This window comes from Sciurus vulgaris (genome assembly GCF_902686455.1).
Source record: "Sciurus vulgaris genome assembly, chromosome: 12".
NCBI lineage: Eukaryota > Metazoa > Chordata > Mammalia > Rodentia > Sciuridae > Sciurus > Sciurus vulgaris.
In genome coordinates this window covers 104,250,654-104,267,405 of record NC_136473.1, presented here as the reverse complement: position 1 = coordinate 104,267,405, position 16,752 = coordinate 104,250,654, and the positions used below count along the sequence as shown (strand labels likewise).

Below are 16,752 nucleotides of genomic sequence, written 5' to 3'. Positions count from 1 at the left end.
TACAAATGGATAAAGGGTGATTTGGACGTCGTGGGGTGGTATAAACATGGAAAGGCACAGTGAGTTTCAACCCAGTCACTGTTCAGAGTATAACTCCCCGTTAGCTCTGTGCCCCTCATTCAGTGGCTCCTGGGCCTGTGAAAGGCAGCGATGTCATGGGAACCTGCCCACCGGCCATCCCCTTACTTACCCCTGGTTGGTCCCCCATTCATTCCGAATGCAAAGGTGCTTGTGGACTGGATCCTTCATGTAACCTTCGTAGCAGAGGCACTCCCCTTAGCAGCAGAACAGGGAGGAAGAAAGAGAAACACGTGAATGGGCTAAGGTGGCTGCGCTGGGGAAAGGTAACAGGAAGCGGTCAGATTAAACTCCGAGTGCATGACAGAGGCAGTACGTCTCCTCATGTCATGTATTCTCCTGGGAATGAAGACCCCTCCGGCCTCTCCATTCTCCAGTACAGGACCACTTTCTCTACTGGAGGCATCCCAGCGTCAGCAACGCCCCTTCCCGGGTGCGCTGTGAGCACAGGGACCAGCAGCCCTTGGGGGAAGAGATGTTCTCTCTGCATTGTTTTGACATGCAGGACTTCAGGGCACCGACCGGCGGTGGATGAGTGTGGAAAGGCTGCACACGCGCGTTACTGTGTCAGATGTTTCCAAGAATCTTGAAAGGTAGGTATCATTAGCTAGATTATGCCAAAGGGGGAAACTAAGGCATAGAAACATCGGAAGATTTGTCCACAGCTTGGAAGTGGCAGAATTAATATTCATTCCTGTATCTGTCTGAGTCTAGACCTTCTCTCCCCACCATGCCAGGATGCTAGCTCTCAGAACAGCTCTACATTTAGAGGAGACCACGTGTACCTATTATGGTTTTATAGGAATGCTGGGTTTCAGCTTTTGAGTGAAAATGGCTAATTATCTTGGAACGGACAAACAGAAACATCATCTGCACTCTGTGTTCACTTAGGATATTACTATTCTGCGTTATTATTAGTTCCTCCCTTGGTACCACAAAGTCCATGAACCCTCTGGAATGGCATGCAAAACTATCTATGTGTGTGCATTCATTTTCCAAGACGGGGTTCCATAGCATTCATTTGATTTACAGGCAGACCCCAAAAGGTTAGCAATCATTGCCATATTTAGCATTGATCTTGAGGAAAATTGTTGCTACTTCCTTCTATTAATAATTCCACATGCAAAGCTATGTAACCCCAAACTACTGAGACCAGTTACAACAAAGCACTTGTTTTTGCTCTTTTAATGGCTGGTTATTTAATGCATAAATAAAAATAACAGCATGTGATTTCCTGAAATTGGTAAATAACAAAAATACCATGCCTTAAATAGACAATAGGCATACAGACTCTTTATCACCAAAGGAAGAGACATTGTAAAGGGACATAAATAGAATAATAGCGTTGATTGTTATTTTCCATTTTTGAAGATAAAACCTAGTAAAAATGAAGTTAGGGACCCCAGAGTAAAGGGAGATAGGACTGGGTAGTCTGAGCAAGGGTGTTTTTGTTGGAGGTTAGCCCAAGTATTCACTTAGAGATTGACCTTAAGCTGTTCTCCATCAGGACCTCACTTCCAGGTCATGGCCACTTTCCTTCCCCACAACTTCCCAGGTCCCTGCACTGGGGAGTGGACTGAATGTAGGGAGCACTCAATTTGTGAAAAATCCAAAGAGAATAAGAGATCACTACCCTGTTTCCTGTATGGCAAATTCTGGTTTCCATATCAAGGGCCATATGCTACTCAGCCACCATGGGTCCACATTTACTGCCTTCAGCGAGGCCAAGCTACATCCAGAAATGGTCAGGGAGCTCTCAGCCAGACAGGAAAACACAGCTTGCAGTTAGGCGGCTGGTGACAGCCAGTGAAGACTGTCCCTCTGATGAAAGGAAAGATAAAGAAGGCAAGAACCAGGGCAGTGAAAACAAAGGGCCGCACTGAGCCTGGCTTCATTCCTTATTAACTCCAGAACAAGCGTGGGCCCCAGGTTGTAAGCTTCCCAGGCCAGGGACAAGGCTGCTTCCTCCAAAGGGGCCAGCCTTTCATAAATACTGGGCGATGGAAAATTGATTGATTAATTCAAGGGGTTGCCCTGCATTTATAGAGAACACCGTTGCCCCTCAAGATGCAGATATCGAAGCCAATTAACAAGTCAAGGGCTCAAATATACTTCTTCCTTTGGGAAAGATACTCTCCTGATTGTCCCTGTGGGCAATTAGGTACAAACACGATGCTATGAAACAGGAAGTCACTTCAGGAGACTGTCAAAGCCATCACTCCGACTCTCAGAATAGTTTCAGCTGGACACTTGACTAGAATGAAGGATGTGCCAAGCAGAGGCTGCCCTCTCCCACATTTGATATCTGGGAACCACAAAACACGTAAAAATAAATTCAGTAACAACGGCATGTTCAAGTGGAGCCTCATTTTCCTAATGATGGCAATACCCACCATGTGTACAGCACATTTACCTTCTCAAATTGCCTTCACGGTCATTATCTCCTCATGAGGCTTCATCACTCATTACCATGTGGGGACACACTGCCGACAACAGATAAAGCTTTTCTCCATATAATGGCATATGTGGCCCACCGTAAGAGAAGCAGAAATTTTCAAACACATCAGACCAGAGTTTGAGGATATCCAAAATCTGCCTCTCAAAGGATCCTCATTTCCGGAACCCACCAAACTTGCCTCTTCTGTATTCCTCCACAAACCCAGTTTTGGCCATCTACATGGAAAGGAGTGCAGACTTGATGAGGGACGTTGCCATGGCAACCAACTGCTAAATCTTGACTTTAAGAGGGGTTTCGTGCAAGCACGGGCTCCGGCTGTTAGCTGTGAATTTTAAAGACCCCACAAGGGTGTTGGATGCCCTCCTAAGCTAGAAGTGTTACAGTCTCCGCATCTGCTGTGACAGATGGCGGGGAACACATGAGGCGCCGGCTCTGTGGTGGTGAACATAGGAATCCAACAGAGAGATGTGTCATGGCCACGGAGAATGCCCTGCCAGGGTAGAGTGTGCCCTGCGGGAGGCGCTTGGGCCTCCATACTGCCAGGGAGGGACCTGCCATGGTTGGTGCAGGGTCTGGAGACTGCTACGCCCACCTCGTGCCTGGTACCTGAAGACAAACACCTTGATCTGCCTTGTATGTGGGACAGGGCCTTTGGTTATTTCCCATCCTACAGAGGAAGCGCTGGGGCACAGATCTTGTGGGAGGATTAAAGAATGACCTTGAAGCTGGGGCTCCTCAGGCATGACTTGATCAATGCAGATCAAGTCCAAAAGCCCTGACTCATCCTGCTTCAGGTAGTGGTTGGCTTCTATTAACCGGAATTGGGTGTGCTTGATCTGAAAAGGGAAATCTCTGCAAGACATTCAAAGACATTCCTCTGATATTCCTCCCCTCTGCAGACATCAGCAAAGGGGGTCTCAGCCCCACAGGACTCTGAGAGGGGAGAAGAGAGGTGCCAAGGTGCATCTTGAAAGAAGATGCTTTAATGCAGTTGCAGAAGTGCATTTGGAATGAGTGGGCAATAGAGTGCAGGAAAAAATGGGACCAGCTCTCCTGCCAAACTGGGTTCAGCAACACCCAGGAAAGGTTATCGAGAGAGGCAGTGGCTTGGAGCATGCAACGGAGCAGAGACTGGCTTATCTGGCAACCTGGCTCAGTGGTCCTCAGCAGGTTTGCCCTTCTATTCATGGCTGGGTCTGGCCTGTAAAAGACCTGGGACAGAAGAGATTTCGGGGAACATCTTGGATCAAGATTAAAACTTGATTTAGCTTGGAAGCCTGTGCTCCTTGCAGACCTATAAAAGCTACAGATCTTGAAAAGGGCAATGAGGGTCTGTGGCCAGAATCAATGGGGCTGTGAAATTAAACAGGTGTGAGGAGCTTCCACAGCTGCCCATATGGCAGAACAAAGGCTGGCGGTGGAGTAGAGAAAAAAGTCACTGAAACCAGGTAGCATGTGTTTCCATAAAAACAAAACAAAACCAGACGGCAGACGGCCACAACAAAATACTTAGAAAATGCAGGAAAAGTCAACTTCAGCTGGATCCAGTGGGGGCACTAAGCCACATATTCTTAGTGCTTTGTGATTATCCCAAATGACCACAGCCATTCCTGGGAGGACCTGGGAGAGAATGTCAGAGTGCGGCTGGAAAAGGGGTTTGTCAGAGGGCTGCTACTCTCAGCGGCCACTTGGCAGGGGAACGATTTTTCTACCCAGTTCCCTTCCCAAAGGGCGAGCAGCACAAAGCGTCCTGGAGTGTGAACCGTGTGTCAGGCAGCATGAACTTGAAGTCCATCTTGGCTAGTAACTAGCTGACTGACCTTGAGCCAATTAGTCAACAACTCTGTAAAATGAGGCTAAAATACCATTTGCATCATAGCATTATTCTAAGGCTTCAAAGTCTAAGTAAAACACAGTGCTTGACAGAGAGTGAGCACTCAGTCAGCACGACCTATCCTGGTTTTTACCGAAAATCATTTTCCCACACATTGTCCACGGGTCGTCCCCAATGCAGCAGGCTTCTGGGAAGATGGACCACCGTGCATTTTCTGAATTTGTCATCAGGCTGGACCTAACTTACACACACCTGAGTTATCTAATAACCCAATGAGAGGACTTGTCACCAGATCACAACTTGTCATTGGTGGAGATCTGCTGGAGGAGGGTCACAGTGCTCAGCAGGAGATGGAAAACTGCAGAGAAATCTCAGGGTATATTTCTGTCATTCCTCAGGCACAACACATTCTTCAGGTCTGTGGACCCTGGGTGATGGTAAGAGCATTTGCTTGCATCTATTCTCTTCCAGGCATTGGGTTAAGAGCTTTAGACGGGCTCCCTCCCTCCCTCCCAGAAAGCATGTTGCTGGACATAAATGTGGAAGGAGGCTGGATGGAGTAGTTAGCAAGTGTCCTCCAGCTCCATTACTCCACAGGATCCCAACCCATCTTTAGAGGGTCTATAAACTGGGCTGGGGATTATGAAGAGGAAGCACAAGCTCATTCTGCCCCTTTCCTTGATGTGGTGTGTTTCTCACAATAGTATAATATTACCACAAGCTTAGTGTTCAAAAAGCATCGATTATTATCTCATAGTTCTGAAGGTCAGAAGTCAGACTTGGTTTCATGGGGCTAAAGTCTGGGCATCTTAAGGGCTGTGCTCCTTTCTGGAGGCTAGAAAGCAGACTCTGTTCCCTGGCCTGTCCATCTTTTAGAGCCTGCCCATGTCCCTGGCTCACCCCCTGTCCTCCATCTTCAAAGCCTGCAATGGCTGGCTGGGTCCCTCTACAGCAGATCACTCTGCTATCCTCTTCTGCCCTCCTCTTCCACTTTTAAAGACCTTTGTGTTACATTGGGTTGACCCAGACAACCAGGACAATCTTTCTGTCATAAAGCCAGCTATTTGGAAACCTCCAGTCCCCATCCTCCCTGGCCATGCAGCAGAACACACTCATAGATTTGAGGGATTATAATGTGGACATGCTGAGGAGTCCCTTTTTCTGCTTCCTCTGGAGTACTGTGCAGGTGATGGGTAAACACAGGCCTCGCCTTGGGACAGTGTTAGGGCAGATGCCTGAGGGGAGCTGCAGGCACTGGAGGCTGCTCCTTTGCAGTGACTGAGCATCTGTGTTTGTGTGCTTGTTTATGTGCATGTGTGTGTGCATGTGTGGAAAAGTATACAAGGGCTCTTGCACAACCCTATACATCCATATGGGCAGACCCCTCAGCATGGCTGGGAAAGCACATGTCCCAACACTCTGACATTTCCAAGGAAGCTAGCTGGAGGATTGCAAAAATAGCGTCAACTTGACTTGAAGCCAATTCCCACACTCAGTTCTTTGGAGAAGGCTCTAGGATAGAGTGTGGGAGGCGATAAAGTTTCTTACTGATGAGCGTGTGGGATGACCACCTCATCCATGTGCAGAAAGAAGCAGGGTGTGGCAGGTGGGGGGAGTCCAATTCCAGTATTAATGAAAATAAAGCTCTTTGTAGCATCGTTTCTCAGCTGCTACCCCAAATGAAGATGTTGAACCTGAGTTCTGCTGTGGGGTTTGTGTTCTTATTTTTAGCCTCTCTCCATGGTTTTCCAGTTGGAAATTCATCAGTATATCAGTCATCACATTTTCAGGGAAGGGGCTTCCCAAAGTCATCTTTAGTTAGGATCAGAAGTGAGACATCTGGAAGGAACGGAGAGTTGCAGGGAGAGCTCAGCAATTGACAAGCAGCTTCCTGGCACACAGAACAGCAGTGCTCAGTCATGACTGTTGCTTAAATGGTTTTGAGTGACAAATATGTTGGATCTGACATGTCTGGGGAAATTAAGCAACCCTTCATAATCCCACTTCTGCTCTGATTTCATGATAGATTAAACACAGACTCTCGCTGTAGGGAGCCATGGGGCTCTGGGCAAGTCATGGAACTTCTCAAGGAATCCAAATATTGATGTCAAATAAAGAGGTGGTTTATATCTGAGACCCGTAGAAGCATATGACATCAAGCCCTTCTTTTCACATGTAATCGTGGGTGCTTCCTCTTCTTTGAAACCCAAGTAGAAGCATCCAAGGTCCTCTGGAGATCATGCTTCTCTCAGAAGTGAGTTTAACAGTTAAGATTGTCCCAAATCCTCCTAATCCACACCAGCTGGAGAGTACGGGTCCCAGAGCCTGGATCAGTTGCATGGAGAGGATCCACCTCTGAGATGAGCTCTTTTTAATTTCTTCTGAGCACACTAGCTTTGGGCATGGTGCACAGCCCATCTGTTTGGTTTGGTGTTTGCCTGACAGCGTGGGCAGAGCAGCAAGTAAGCAGTCTTAGACATCAGATGTTTAAAATGCTGTACTTTCTCTTCCATATGGGGGCCTAGAATCTCTGTGATGGGCCCACATTAAATAACTCTAAAATCTAAGAACATGAACATGAACTTTAGATGTCTCAGTTACCTGCTGCTCTTCCAAGGAGATTTAGCAAGGGATTACAATAGAAATAAGAGTTAGGTACCTTAGACGCGATCGTTGGTGAGATTCTTTCACCTGAGTGCCTGAAGAAGGTACATCTGCACGTGTGGGTATGTGCCTGTGGCGTAGGGGCTGTCTCTGGTGGGTGTACTGACAGTTTGAGGAGCTGACCCCTGCCTCCAGCAACCTTTTTCTTGGAAGACCATTTATTTGCTTAAAGGTATCATAATACTTCTTTGAGAAGGATCACTCTTGGTACTCAATGTACTGGAAAGAAGTCTTTGTAATGACTACTGCGGATGAGCCCCTTCTAGTGAAAGTACAGAGCAATCTGGAACCAGAGATCTGTGCTGCTGGATGTACTGGATCTCGGGGTAACATGACTGCCTCAGCTCATGTCACACCAGAATGCAGGACATCACACAGAGATGCCCCAGTCCCACTGACGGCATGACAAAATTAGAGATGCTCATATTCTTACCACAAATCCCTCTCTAAATTCTTCAGATATATTTATCTGAAGAAGACTATTTGCCATGTCCCCCACATTTATGAGGAGAGATGTTCATTTTAATAGTATTTATAAAAATTAAAAATTTAGAGCCTCCTAAATGTCAAATAATAGGGAACTATTTAAATGAGCTATGGTATAGACAGACAAAGGATCCAAATGGCCATTAAAATTATACTATTGAGGATTATTGTGTGATTCTGGAGAACTCTGATGGAAAGTTAAGTGAAAAAAAAAAAAAAAAGCAAAAAACTCTACTAGACTTAGTATGCATCTAGGGAGCTTCAAAAAAAATCATGAGAGAAGGAATTGGAAGGGAAGACATGAAATTTCAAGAGGGACTTATCTGAGAGATAGACTATCATTTGCTGACTATCATTAGTCGACTCTCATTTGCTTCTATAAGAAAAATTTCCAAATTTTCTATAATAAACATGCTTTCATTTTCTATCATGACATGTCTGTGCCCAGCAGCTGAGTACCACTGACTAGATGACAGATGAAGCACCGAGTCCACTCTAACTGGTCTTTCTGGAGTGGGGCTACAGGGAGGATCCTGCCAAGGCTTCGGCAAGATGGCTGCACAGTTTGATGATCAGTGGCCCCACGACATGCTGTCAGCTGGCATGGTCCAGGCTCGAGATGGCAATGGGACACTGGAGTTGAGGGACATGGTCTGAGTTTTGAGGGAATGACTACAAGAGGCACGATCTCTCTGACAGTTACCCGCTGCCCGGTGCTCCTGCCTACCAGTTTCGGGGTCACATTGATGTTCACAGGGGTCCAGGAGCCGCCGGGCACAGAGGTCCATGGCCCAGGGCCCACTGGAGTTCTGCTGAGAGAAGAGCACCACTTGGGCAGGGTTCAACCAATCACTGGCATCCAGCTGGCTGCCCTCCAGCAGGATGAAGCGGCTCCCTGCAGGGAGACAGAGAGGAAGCACGTCTTATGTGCACATACAACACACGTACACAGTCACTAAGGCAGAGCAAGCCCCATCCAAGATCATTCCTCCCGCCAGTCCTTGTCTGTCATTAGCACTAGAGCAAGGGATCAGCAGATGGAGTATCAGCCATCACGTGGACTGGTGTGAGGCCAGGGATGTTAGGCCTTTCAGCCAGATCGCGCCCCACTGTCCTGCCCCATCCAATCTTGCCAGAGTGTTCCTAAGGGATACAGGGACAGAGCAGCTCTGTGACGGCTGTGGCATGGCTCCATCAGACCCAGCCACGGGCACTGGCACTCATCCAAGGAAAAGGGACCTGCTGCCTGTCTTCACTTGCCATGAAATAGCAGGCCCTCTGACACTGCAAGCAGTCCCCACCTGTTCCCAGCCTCACAGCAACCGAGAGAACAGACGTTAACAAGTCAATTAGGTGCTGTGGGCTTAAATGACTCAGGCACTCTCAGGACCTGTTATTACTCCCTCATTATATCGGGGTCCCCCTGGATGGAAGTAAATTTTTGCTTCCGAGTTCTAGGCATATAGCAAGTTACTGCGATTAGAAATTTCTCACCTGGGCAAAGCAAACCGAAGCATGGCTAATCCTTAAACACCTCTACTACTCCACTGAGCTTTCCCAAAGGCTAAGGGAATCTTGATGGCTACCTACCTACCAATGTAGCCCTGCGTCTCTCTACAAAGACAGGGGCTTATTTTAAAACTAACAGAAATAGAGTGGGTATGGGGAAAAAGAAGTGCTCTTTTCAGTTTGCTTTCTTAGCTTGTCTGTGGGCAATCCCATCTTGTCCTACATCTTACTTGTTCTGGTTTACAGCCCCCCACACCTGCAGGAAGAGGAAACAGTGGCCTCTGGTTTCTGTATCCTCTCCCAACCCAAAACCTTCCTCTCCAGGGCAGGAGGTCACCTTCTTGGAAGAATGAGCTCACCATCAGCAATCAGGTGCTCGGGGACGTGCAGCGTGATTTTGACAACCAGAGGGCAGCTGACGTGAGAGGAGCACACGAGGCCGATGACACAGCTGGTGATACTGATCAGGGTCAAGGTGGTCTTATTCACAGGACTCCGGGGAGAGCCCACTAAAGTGAGGGAAAAAAGAAGACACCGTGGTAAAAATCCCGTCACTGAAAGTCCAACTTGACTTTTTGTGGTCTAACTCGGCAAAGTGGGGAGGGAGTTGGCAACCATCACCCACCACAGGTGAGAAATGTCTCCAGCTGCCTGACCTCAGAGACCTTCTTTCTTAGAGACATCGTGTTATCAGTTAGAGTAGGGCAGTTGACCAACTGGTGACCCTCAGGGTCAATCGTGGTGAGTTGGGTGTAAATCCTTTGCACACTGCCTGGGCCACGTCCACAAAAGAAGTCATAACAGGGGACCCTCTCCCTCTACTTGCCTTGCTGAGCTCCAAGTTCTGGCCCAGGGAGGCAGGCACGAGCTAAGCCTACCCTGCACTTCCATCACTGTCCACAGAGGGCGCTCTAGCAGAGGTTCGAGCTCCCTGACTCAAAGGGTGGAGTCTCCTGAGCAGGAAGAGTTTGTGCTTTCTCTAGGGGTGATAGTCCTACCATTCTGAGCCCAGACTGAGGAAAATAGGGCAACTCTGCTCTGGATGAGTGGATGATGTCACATCAGAAAGCTCCCCACATTCCTGCAATCATTGGAGGGAATGGTCATTGCTAGGAAGAATACTCCTGGGTAGTCCCACTCTGGGGATGGGGAGGGAGGGGCTTGGGTTTTGTTTATTTTGCAGTTGGGTTTTTATAGTTTTTTTTTTTTTTTGGTTGGGGAGGCTGAAAAGGATAAAATGGTAGTAAGCAGAGGAGGTACTTTTTATTTTTATGTGGAGGGCAGGATAGATGTGAGCAAGTCAACAAAACATATAGGCCTTTAAGAATTCTCTTCTACGTTGATATTTATTATTAATAGCAATGAAGGGTATCCACTATGGTAGACACCATGCTGGGTTTCACATACATTATTTTCTTTGTAATATCTGCTTCCTTACAATACACCTCTAAGTCTGTATAGTAATGACCTACTTTATAGAGGAGAGCAAGTCTCAGAGAGAGGGACCACATCATGACAGTTCACACTTAGGCAGTGGTGACCACCAGGTCTGGGCATGGTTCGGATCACTGAATGATACCAGGTAAACATTGTGAGGCAACTCCCATTAAGGAGCAGAGAGTTAGAGAGGCTTCAGGGCAAGTTTAGGGCTGAGCAGTTATAAAGGCACGGAGCTGGGATCAAAACGCAGATCCAGTTGAGGCTCTAGCCCACAGGAACGACGAGCTATTCCTTCTTTTGGCGAGGAGGAGAGGTTTGAGGGCAGCAGGAAGCCTCTGGTTCCTCTGTCCTTGCTGGTTGGAGGTATTCCATTCAGGCTAGTATCCTTCCAGAACGGAGTTCATCTCCCCCCACTCAGATCTCCAGCCCCGCCAGCTTCAGCAGCCCATCCCCCTCCAGAGCATCCCTCGGGCAACAAAATGCAGCCCATCCACAAGTGGACTTGCCACCATCTCTCAAGCCCTGCTCCCATTTCCATTGCCCAGCAAATGGCTGTGGCATCAGCTTGATTTCACAATTCCAAAAACTCCATCATTTTTAACCCTTCCCTCTTGATCTCAGGCCACCCTCCTACCAACAATGCTATTCAATCTTTTTTTTTTTTTTTTCATTTTGTGTCCCAAATTTCTCTCACTTCCCTTCTCTTCATCTCTACCTCCCCTACCATTTTGTACCAGTGCCAGGGCAGTAGCCATCCACCTGTCTGACACATCTTCACCCCCCGCCCCACCCAACCTCCACACTTCCCCCAGAGGGATCCTTCACCAAGCGGGGCTGAGCAGGGCAGCCCTCTATAAATGCTCCCATGACTCCAGCTGAAAGGGCAGGTCCACGCCCAGCCCAGTCAAGGCCATGTCCTTTCTGGTTTCTGCTGATCTTCCAGCTTTGTTTCCTAAGCAACTGTACCCTAAGTTTAATTCTAATAAACTATTTGCTGCTCCCAGACGAGACCATCATCCCTTATGTCTCAGTGACTTTACACATATTATTTCCTCCTCCACAGAAGGCCATTTTGTCACCTTGTCATCCCGGTATACACCTACTCTTCAAGTCTCAGCTCAAACAATATCACTCTGTAAACACTTCCCCGAAACCTTCAAGAGCAGATTCTCACTCCCTGTTCATCCAGTCCTCTGTGCACCTGCTGTTACAGCTCTTATCACGCAGTGTGGCATGTCCTCACTGTTTACAGGCACTTGCCATTGCTCTCCGTGACTGCGATAACTTGCTGACATCCTTGACTCGCTCCTCTGTCTGCCTCACTGAGTCGTAATCCAGCATGCCTACCTGGCTTCCTTATTTGCCCACAGAAGCAAGTGCAAACCTAGTCACATGAAGTGTGTATGGTTCTTTGGCCGCTAACCTGCTCTCTAGCCTTGTCCCTACTACACCAGTGGGTTTATGCTTATATCCCACCTAGAACTACCATCTTGAATTTTACTTCCTTGGAAAAACCATGTTCTCTTGTGCTTTCACGGATCTTCATGCGCTGTCCACCTCTCTTGAAATGTTCTTACCCTGTACTTCTTCTCTTTCAGGAAGTCCTACACAATTTATATATCGCACTTCTAATTATTTTCTTCTTTGTTGCCTCCTATTGCTGCCAGGCAGGATTAACTGTCCTCTCTCCTAAGTACTCATTTTACTTTATTTATACCATTAAATGAAGCCTTATCATTGTACCATGTTTTCATGTTTCTACCACTATCGTAAAGCCTGACTCATAGTAGGTAGGTTATAAAATGCTTTTGCTGGTCTGATTGATGTATCTAGTCCAATTAAACAAGCACTTACAAGCATGTATTATAAGCAAAATCCTTTACTAGACACTTTGAGAAAATAATTAGGTGTGTTCCACCCCTAAGACGCTTACAGTCTAGTTAACAGCAATAGACAGCTGATGTACTAAGGAGAGCTTGGCATTTAAAAGAGTTTTAAGTGGTTAAGGAACTCATTCTAATTCATTATCATGGATTTTCTTTAACAAGATATGATTAAAGAAGGACACGCCCCGTTTGGATGTGGCCTGGGTTGGACTGGCCTAGGACAAGAACCTGCTGTATTAATAAGTAATGAGGAACAAAGGAGAGGGTGAGGCTGGCATCCATTCTCAACTCCGGGACACTGAGCTTAGCTTAGCTTTGGAAGCTAAGCTGCCCAGAGTCCCATGGATCGCTTCAGAAAAATGGTGAGAAATGTAATGCTGATGGTGTGATGACGGCAGAAGCCAGAATTTAGAATTAAAAGCTTCTTCCAGCCTCTGGAAAGGATGCCCTCTGCATGAAGAGATTCGAGTGGAGGAAGGACAGAGCTCAGATGTACGTCTTTTGGGGGGCACTGGTTAAATACTGGCTGGGAAAATGCTCGTGAGCTTAGCACAAGGTGATGTCACTCATCCTTCCCTGTATCTCAAGATGACTGTCCAAAATTTTAAGATGGGGCACTACAGAAACCTGAGATCACACACTGGAGAGATCTAATAGCAACAATAGAGATTTCATGGGGTTTCAGCAGCTGCCAAAACACCCTACCCTTTAACATAGTTTAATCTTGACAGTGGCCCAATATCTGAGGTATTGTCAACCCACTCTGAGAAGCTGGTGCCCTTATCCAGTATCACAAAGCAAGTGAAGGGTGGAGCTCACTGGTGTTTGGGCACACAGCTCCCTCAGAGATGGGGTGATGCCAGCCAAGTCACAGGCAGTGGCAGCTGCAGCTGCAGCAGTCACATCTCAAACCACTAAACACCAGCGCTGAGTAGCTGCTTGGAAGGACAGCTCTGTCAGTGCCGACCAGAATGAATTTGTCACCTAAATTCTGCCAGGAAGGAAGAGGGGCCTAGATCCAGACCATGAGAGTCTACCAGGTAGAAAATTAAAGGTCAAAGAAAATTACACATTTTTCAGGCTGTAGGATTCTTCAACTACTCTACCCACAGTACCCACCTAGCTCAATCCCCATGCCGATATGGCTGAGCAAACAAGGGGCATGAGGACTATTGTGGTTTGGATATGAAGTGCCCCCGAGAAGAACAGGTACTAGCTCAGGCAGGGATGTTCAGAGGTGAGATGGTGAGACTTGTAGGAGCTATATCCTAATTGGTGGGTTAATCCACCTGATGGATTAACAATTTGAAAGGACTACTGGGTGGCAATTGTAGGCAGGTGGGGTGTGCTTGGAGGAGGCGGGTCCCTGGGGGTGTGCTCTTGGGGTTCATATTCTGTCCCTGGATCCTCTCCCTGCTTCCCAGTACTCTTCTGCCACACCCTTTTGTCCTCAAGTTCTGCCTCACCTGTGGCCCAGAGCAATGGAGTTAGCTGACCATGGACGGAAACCTCTGAGACTGTGAGCCCCAAATAAACTTTCCTCTTCTAAGCTTTCTTGTCAGGGATTTTGGTCACAGCAATGAAAAGCTAACACAGGGACTATGCATTTTTTTCACCTATAACATACTTCATCAACTTTATTTCTTTCATCTAAACAGTAAAATATGACTTCTGAGGCTTCCAGAAGGAATTGAGAGTCTTCTGACCAAGAAATAGCCTTTCAAACAACTTGAAAACTTGTTTGAGAGTGCCATTATCTGGGAGAGATGATTCTCTGAAAACTTCCACCTACGCTCTTCTTTCTTCCTTAGGAGGAAACGCCAGTCCCCGTCTCAGAATTCTTCCTGCGTTGACTGGCTTTTGTCCCTCTGGAGGCCCTGCCTTCTCTGCCGCCTGCACCTGCACCGCTCCCCCCGCCCCTCCTGCCCCCATCCTTCCTACCTCGACTGCGCCTCCGGCTGCGAGAGGGGTCAGTGTAAAAGGTCAGCTGAGGGTCATTTTCTGCCTCTGTGCCAGAATCCCCTTCAGGGTTCAAGAAGGCGGAACCAGCTGAAATGAAACACAGCAAAGACAACATCTTCAGTTTTGTCTTCCTGACACCACATCACTGGGGAAGTTCAACAGAAAAATCAGTGAATTTGAGAGCAAGTTGACTGACAATTTGGGAACAGTAGCCAGGGGGCTGGGGCTTCCTGAAACCCACATCTGGGAAGATGTGGAGAAGCATACCTTCCTGTCAGCAATCACTGCAGCCCGACTACCCACCTCGCCCACGTTCCCAACACCTAGGGTCGCTTTGGGCACCTGCATGCCAGATAGAAAGAAAGGGAAATTCCCCTTGTGGTTGACAGAAGACAGGAATTATGTCACCAGAGCATAGGATGTCATACTTTTGTGTTTTCTTTTTTTTTCTGGTTCCAGAATTTATATATATATTTAATGTAAAAGAAAATATACAAAAAAATGTGTAAAGGGAAAAATTTTGATGTCCTCCAAATCCTTTAATTCAGAGAATTCTGTTAACATTCCAAGTATAGTCTCTCTTTTTCTGATACAGAAAGAGGTAAAGGGTTGTTAATTCTTCCTTAAAATGGCATTCTGCTATACCTTCTGTTTTATAACCTCATTTTTTCCTCATTTAATAGATGGGTAGGCAACTTTCCATATTAACAAATATAGATCTTTATTATCATTTAAAATGACTACATAAGAAGCTACTGGTCAGTAGACAGATGTGCCAGGTAGTTAACCAATTCCCTGTTGATGGACATTTAAGCTCCTTTTGATTTTTCACTCATTTAGGCAATGTTCTGATGGCCTCTCTTTTATACACATCTTTGCAGCCTCATCCAATCATTAACTAAATATACGTTCCTATTGGTGGAAACACTTGATCTAATTTTTTGGGACGTGATGCTTAGCTGACTTTCAGAAGGCTGAGCCAGGGCACATGCACTCAGTCACACATGTGATGTGGGTAAAGAGCACTGGCAGCCCCACTAGCGAGGATACCTCTTGCTTTGTTGTTGATCCGCTTTCTCTGGCTACTGGACGTGTGAGAGAGCAGGGTGGCCTGCTGGTGGTTGGAGTCCACGGGGCTGGTGGCAATGATGTTATCTTTGTACTTGTTCATCAGTGATAGCTTGGCATTGTCACTTCCTGTATAAGGAAAAGTTGAGGCAAAAATTTTAAGCGGCCAAAAGAGCATAAAAGCAAGGAAATCTGCATGAACCAAGTAGATGAGATTTCACAGGAGTGAAATAAGAAACTGTAAAGCGAGAGATTGGCACAAACTAAAATTCTCCTCTTTGATTTCTAGGGGCTATGGAATTATGGGAGGAGTGAAGTAAGAGGATTACAACTGAAAATCCAATTCAACTAATTCTGTATTGATATGGGCACTGCTTGCCACCCTTTGCTTAGAAACTGACTGCAGGGTCAGTAGAGTTGCAAAAGAATTTGAATTTGTGTGCATTCGGGAAGAACAGGCCCTATCTTTTTATCACAGTCTATATCATTCCATATTGTGTGACCTCCAGCTACTGCACATATTTGTGTGATCTGTCTGCCCCCTAAAGGCATCTGAGTTTGTAACCTCTGAGTACCATATGCTTACTTGGTGGTTGTAGCACCATGTCAGGTGCCGTGAAGAATATGAGAGATGCCAAGGACACCCCCTCGCCCCTATCTCAAAGAGTTCTCAGGCTTTAAATCTCATAAGGAAATGGTTATTCATGGTTGGAGATGTAGCTCAGTGGTAAAACACTTGTACAAGGTCCTGGGTTCAACCCAATATCACAAAAAGTTAAAAAATATAAATGGAAATGGTTGTTAATGTAGCATTACCTCTAGATAACAAACAGAATTTCCACTTTCCTCTGATTTCACTCTTTCAATCCCCACTGAAAGACTCTGTATCATAAGCAGCACACAGCACAAAATATGTCTTCCTTGAAGATAACTGGGCAGTGCCTTGAAAGATCACTGTCAAGCATTTATCTATGGGGAGGTGCTTACTCATAGCAGTTTGAAAGAAAGACAGGTGGGCAACTGTAAAAAATAGTCCTTCTCTCTCTGCATTTTCATTTTTGACCCTGATCTTATATTGGATTAAGTCCAAGTCTTTTCCACCAGTGTCTCTGTAGATACACAAAGCATACGAGGTCTGATACCTTGACTACATTCCTTCATTTTTCTTTGGAAAAAAATGCATGCTTTGTAGAGACCACAGAAGCATGGACAAGATAATATAACTAATAACCCCAGGCCAAATCTTGGGAGTCAGAGAAAAGAACAGACAGCACTGTCCCCTCCACTGCATTGGAGAATTAAACTGCCTATGCAAATATGTGACACACTAAAAAAATCAACACGTGTTGGTTTTTCCTACAATTACC

General features: G+C 46.5%; 1 protein-coding gene across 3 annotated transcripts in view; it reads right to left on the bottom strand.

The window, feature by feature from the left end:
• ASTN1 (astrotactin 1) overlaps positions 1-16,752 on the bottom strand; it is a 287,138-nt gene that overhangs the window by 142,389 nt on the left and 127,997 nt on the right. For all 3 annotated transcript variants that reach the window (XM_079107250.1, XM_079107251.1, XM_079107249.1), the window contains exons 4-8: positions 15,368-15,514; positions 14,297-14,404; positions 9,389-9,538; positions 8,248-8,415; positions 191-275 (exon numbers count right to left, since the gene is read on the bottom strand). In XM_079107250.1, the coding sequence (XP_078963376.1) occupies positions 191-275; positions 8,248-8,415; positions 9,389-9,538; positions 14,297-14,404; positions 15,368-15,514 (658 nt within the window). The remainder of the gene's footprint in view (positions 1-190; positions 276-8,247; positions 8,416-9,388; positions 9,539-14,296; positions 14,405-15,367; positions 15,515-16,752) is intronic.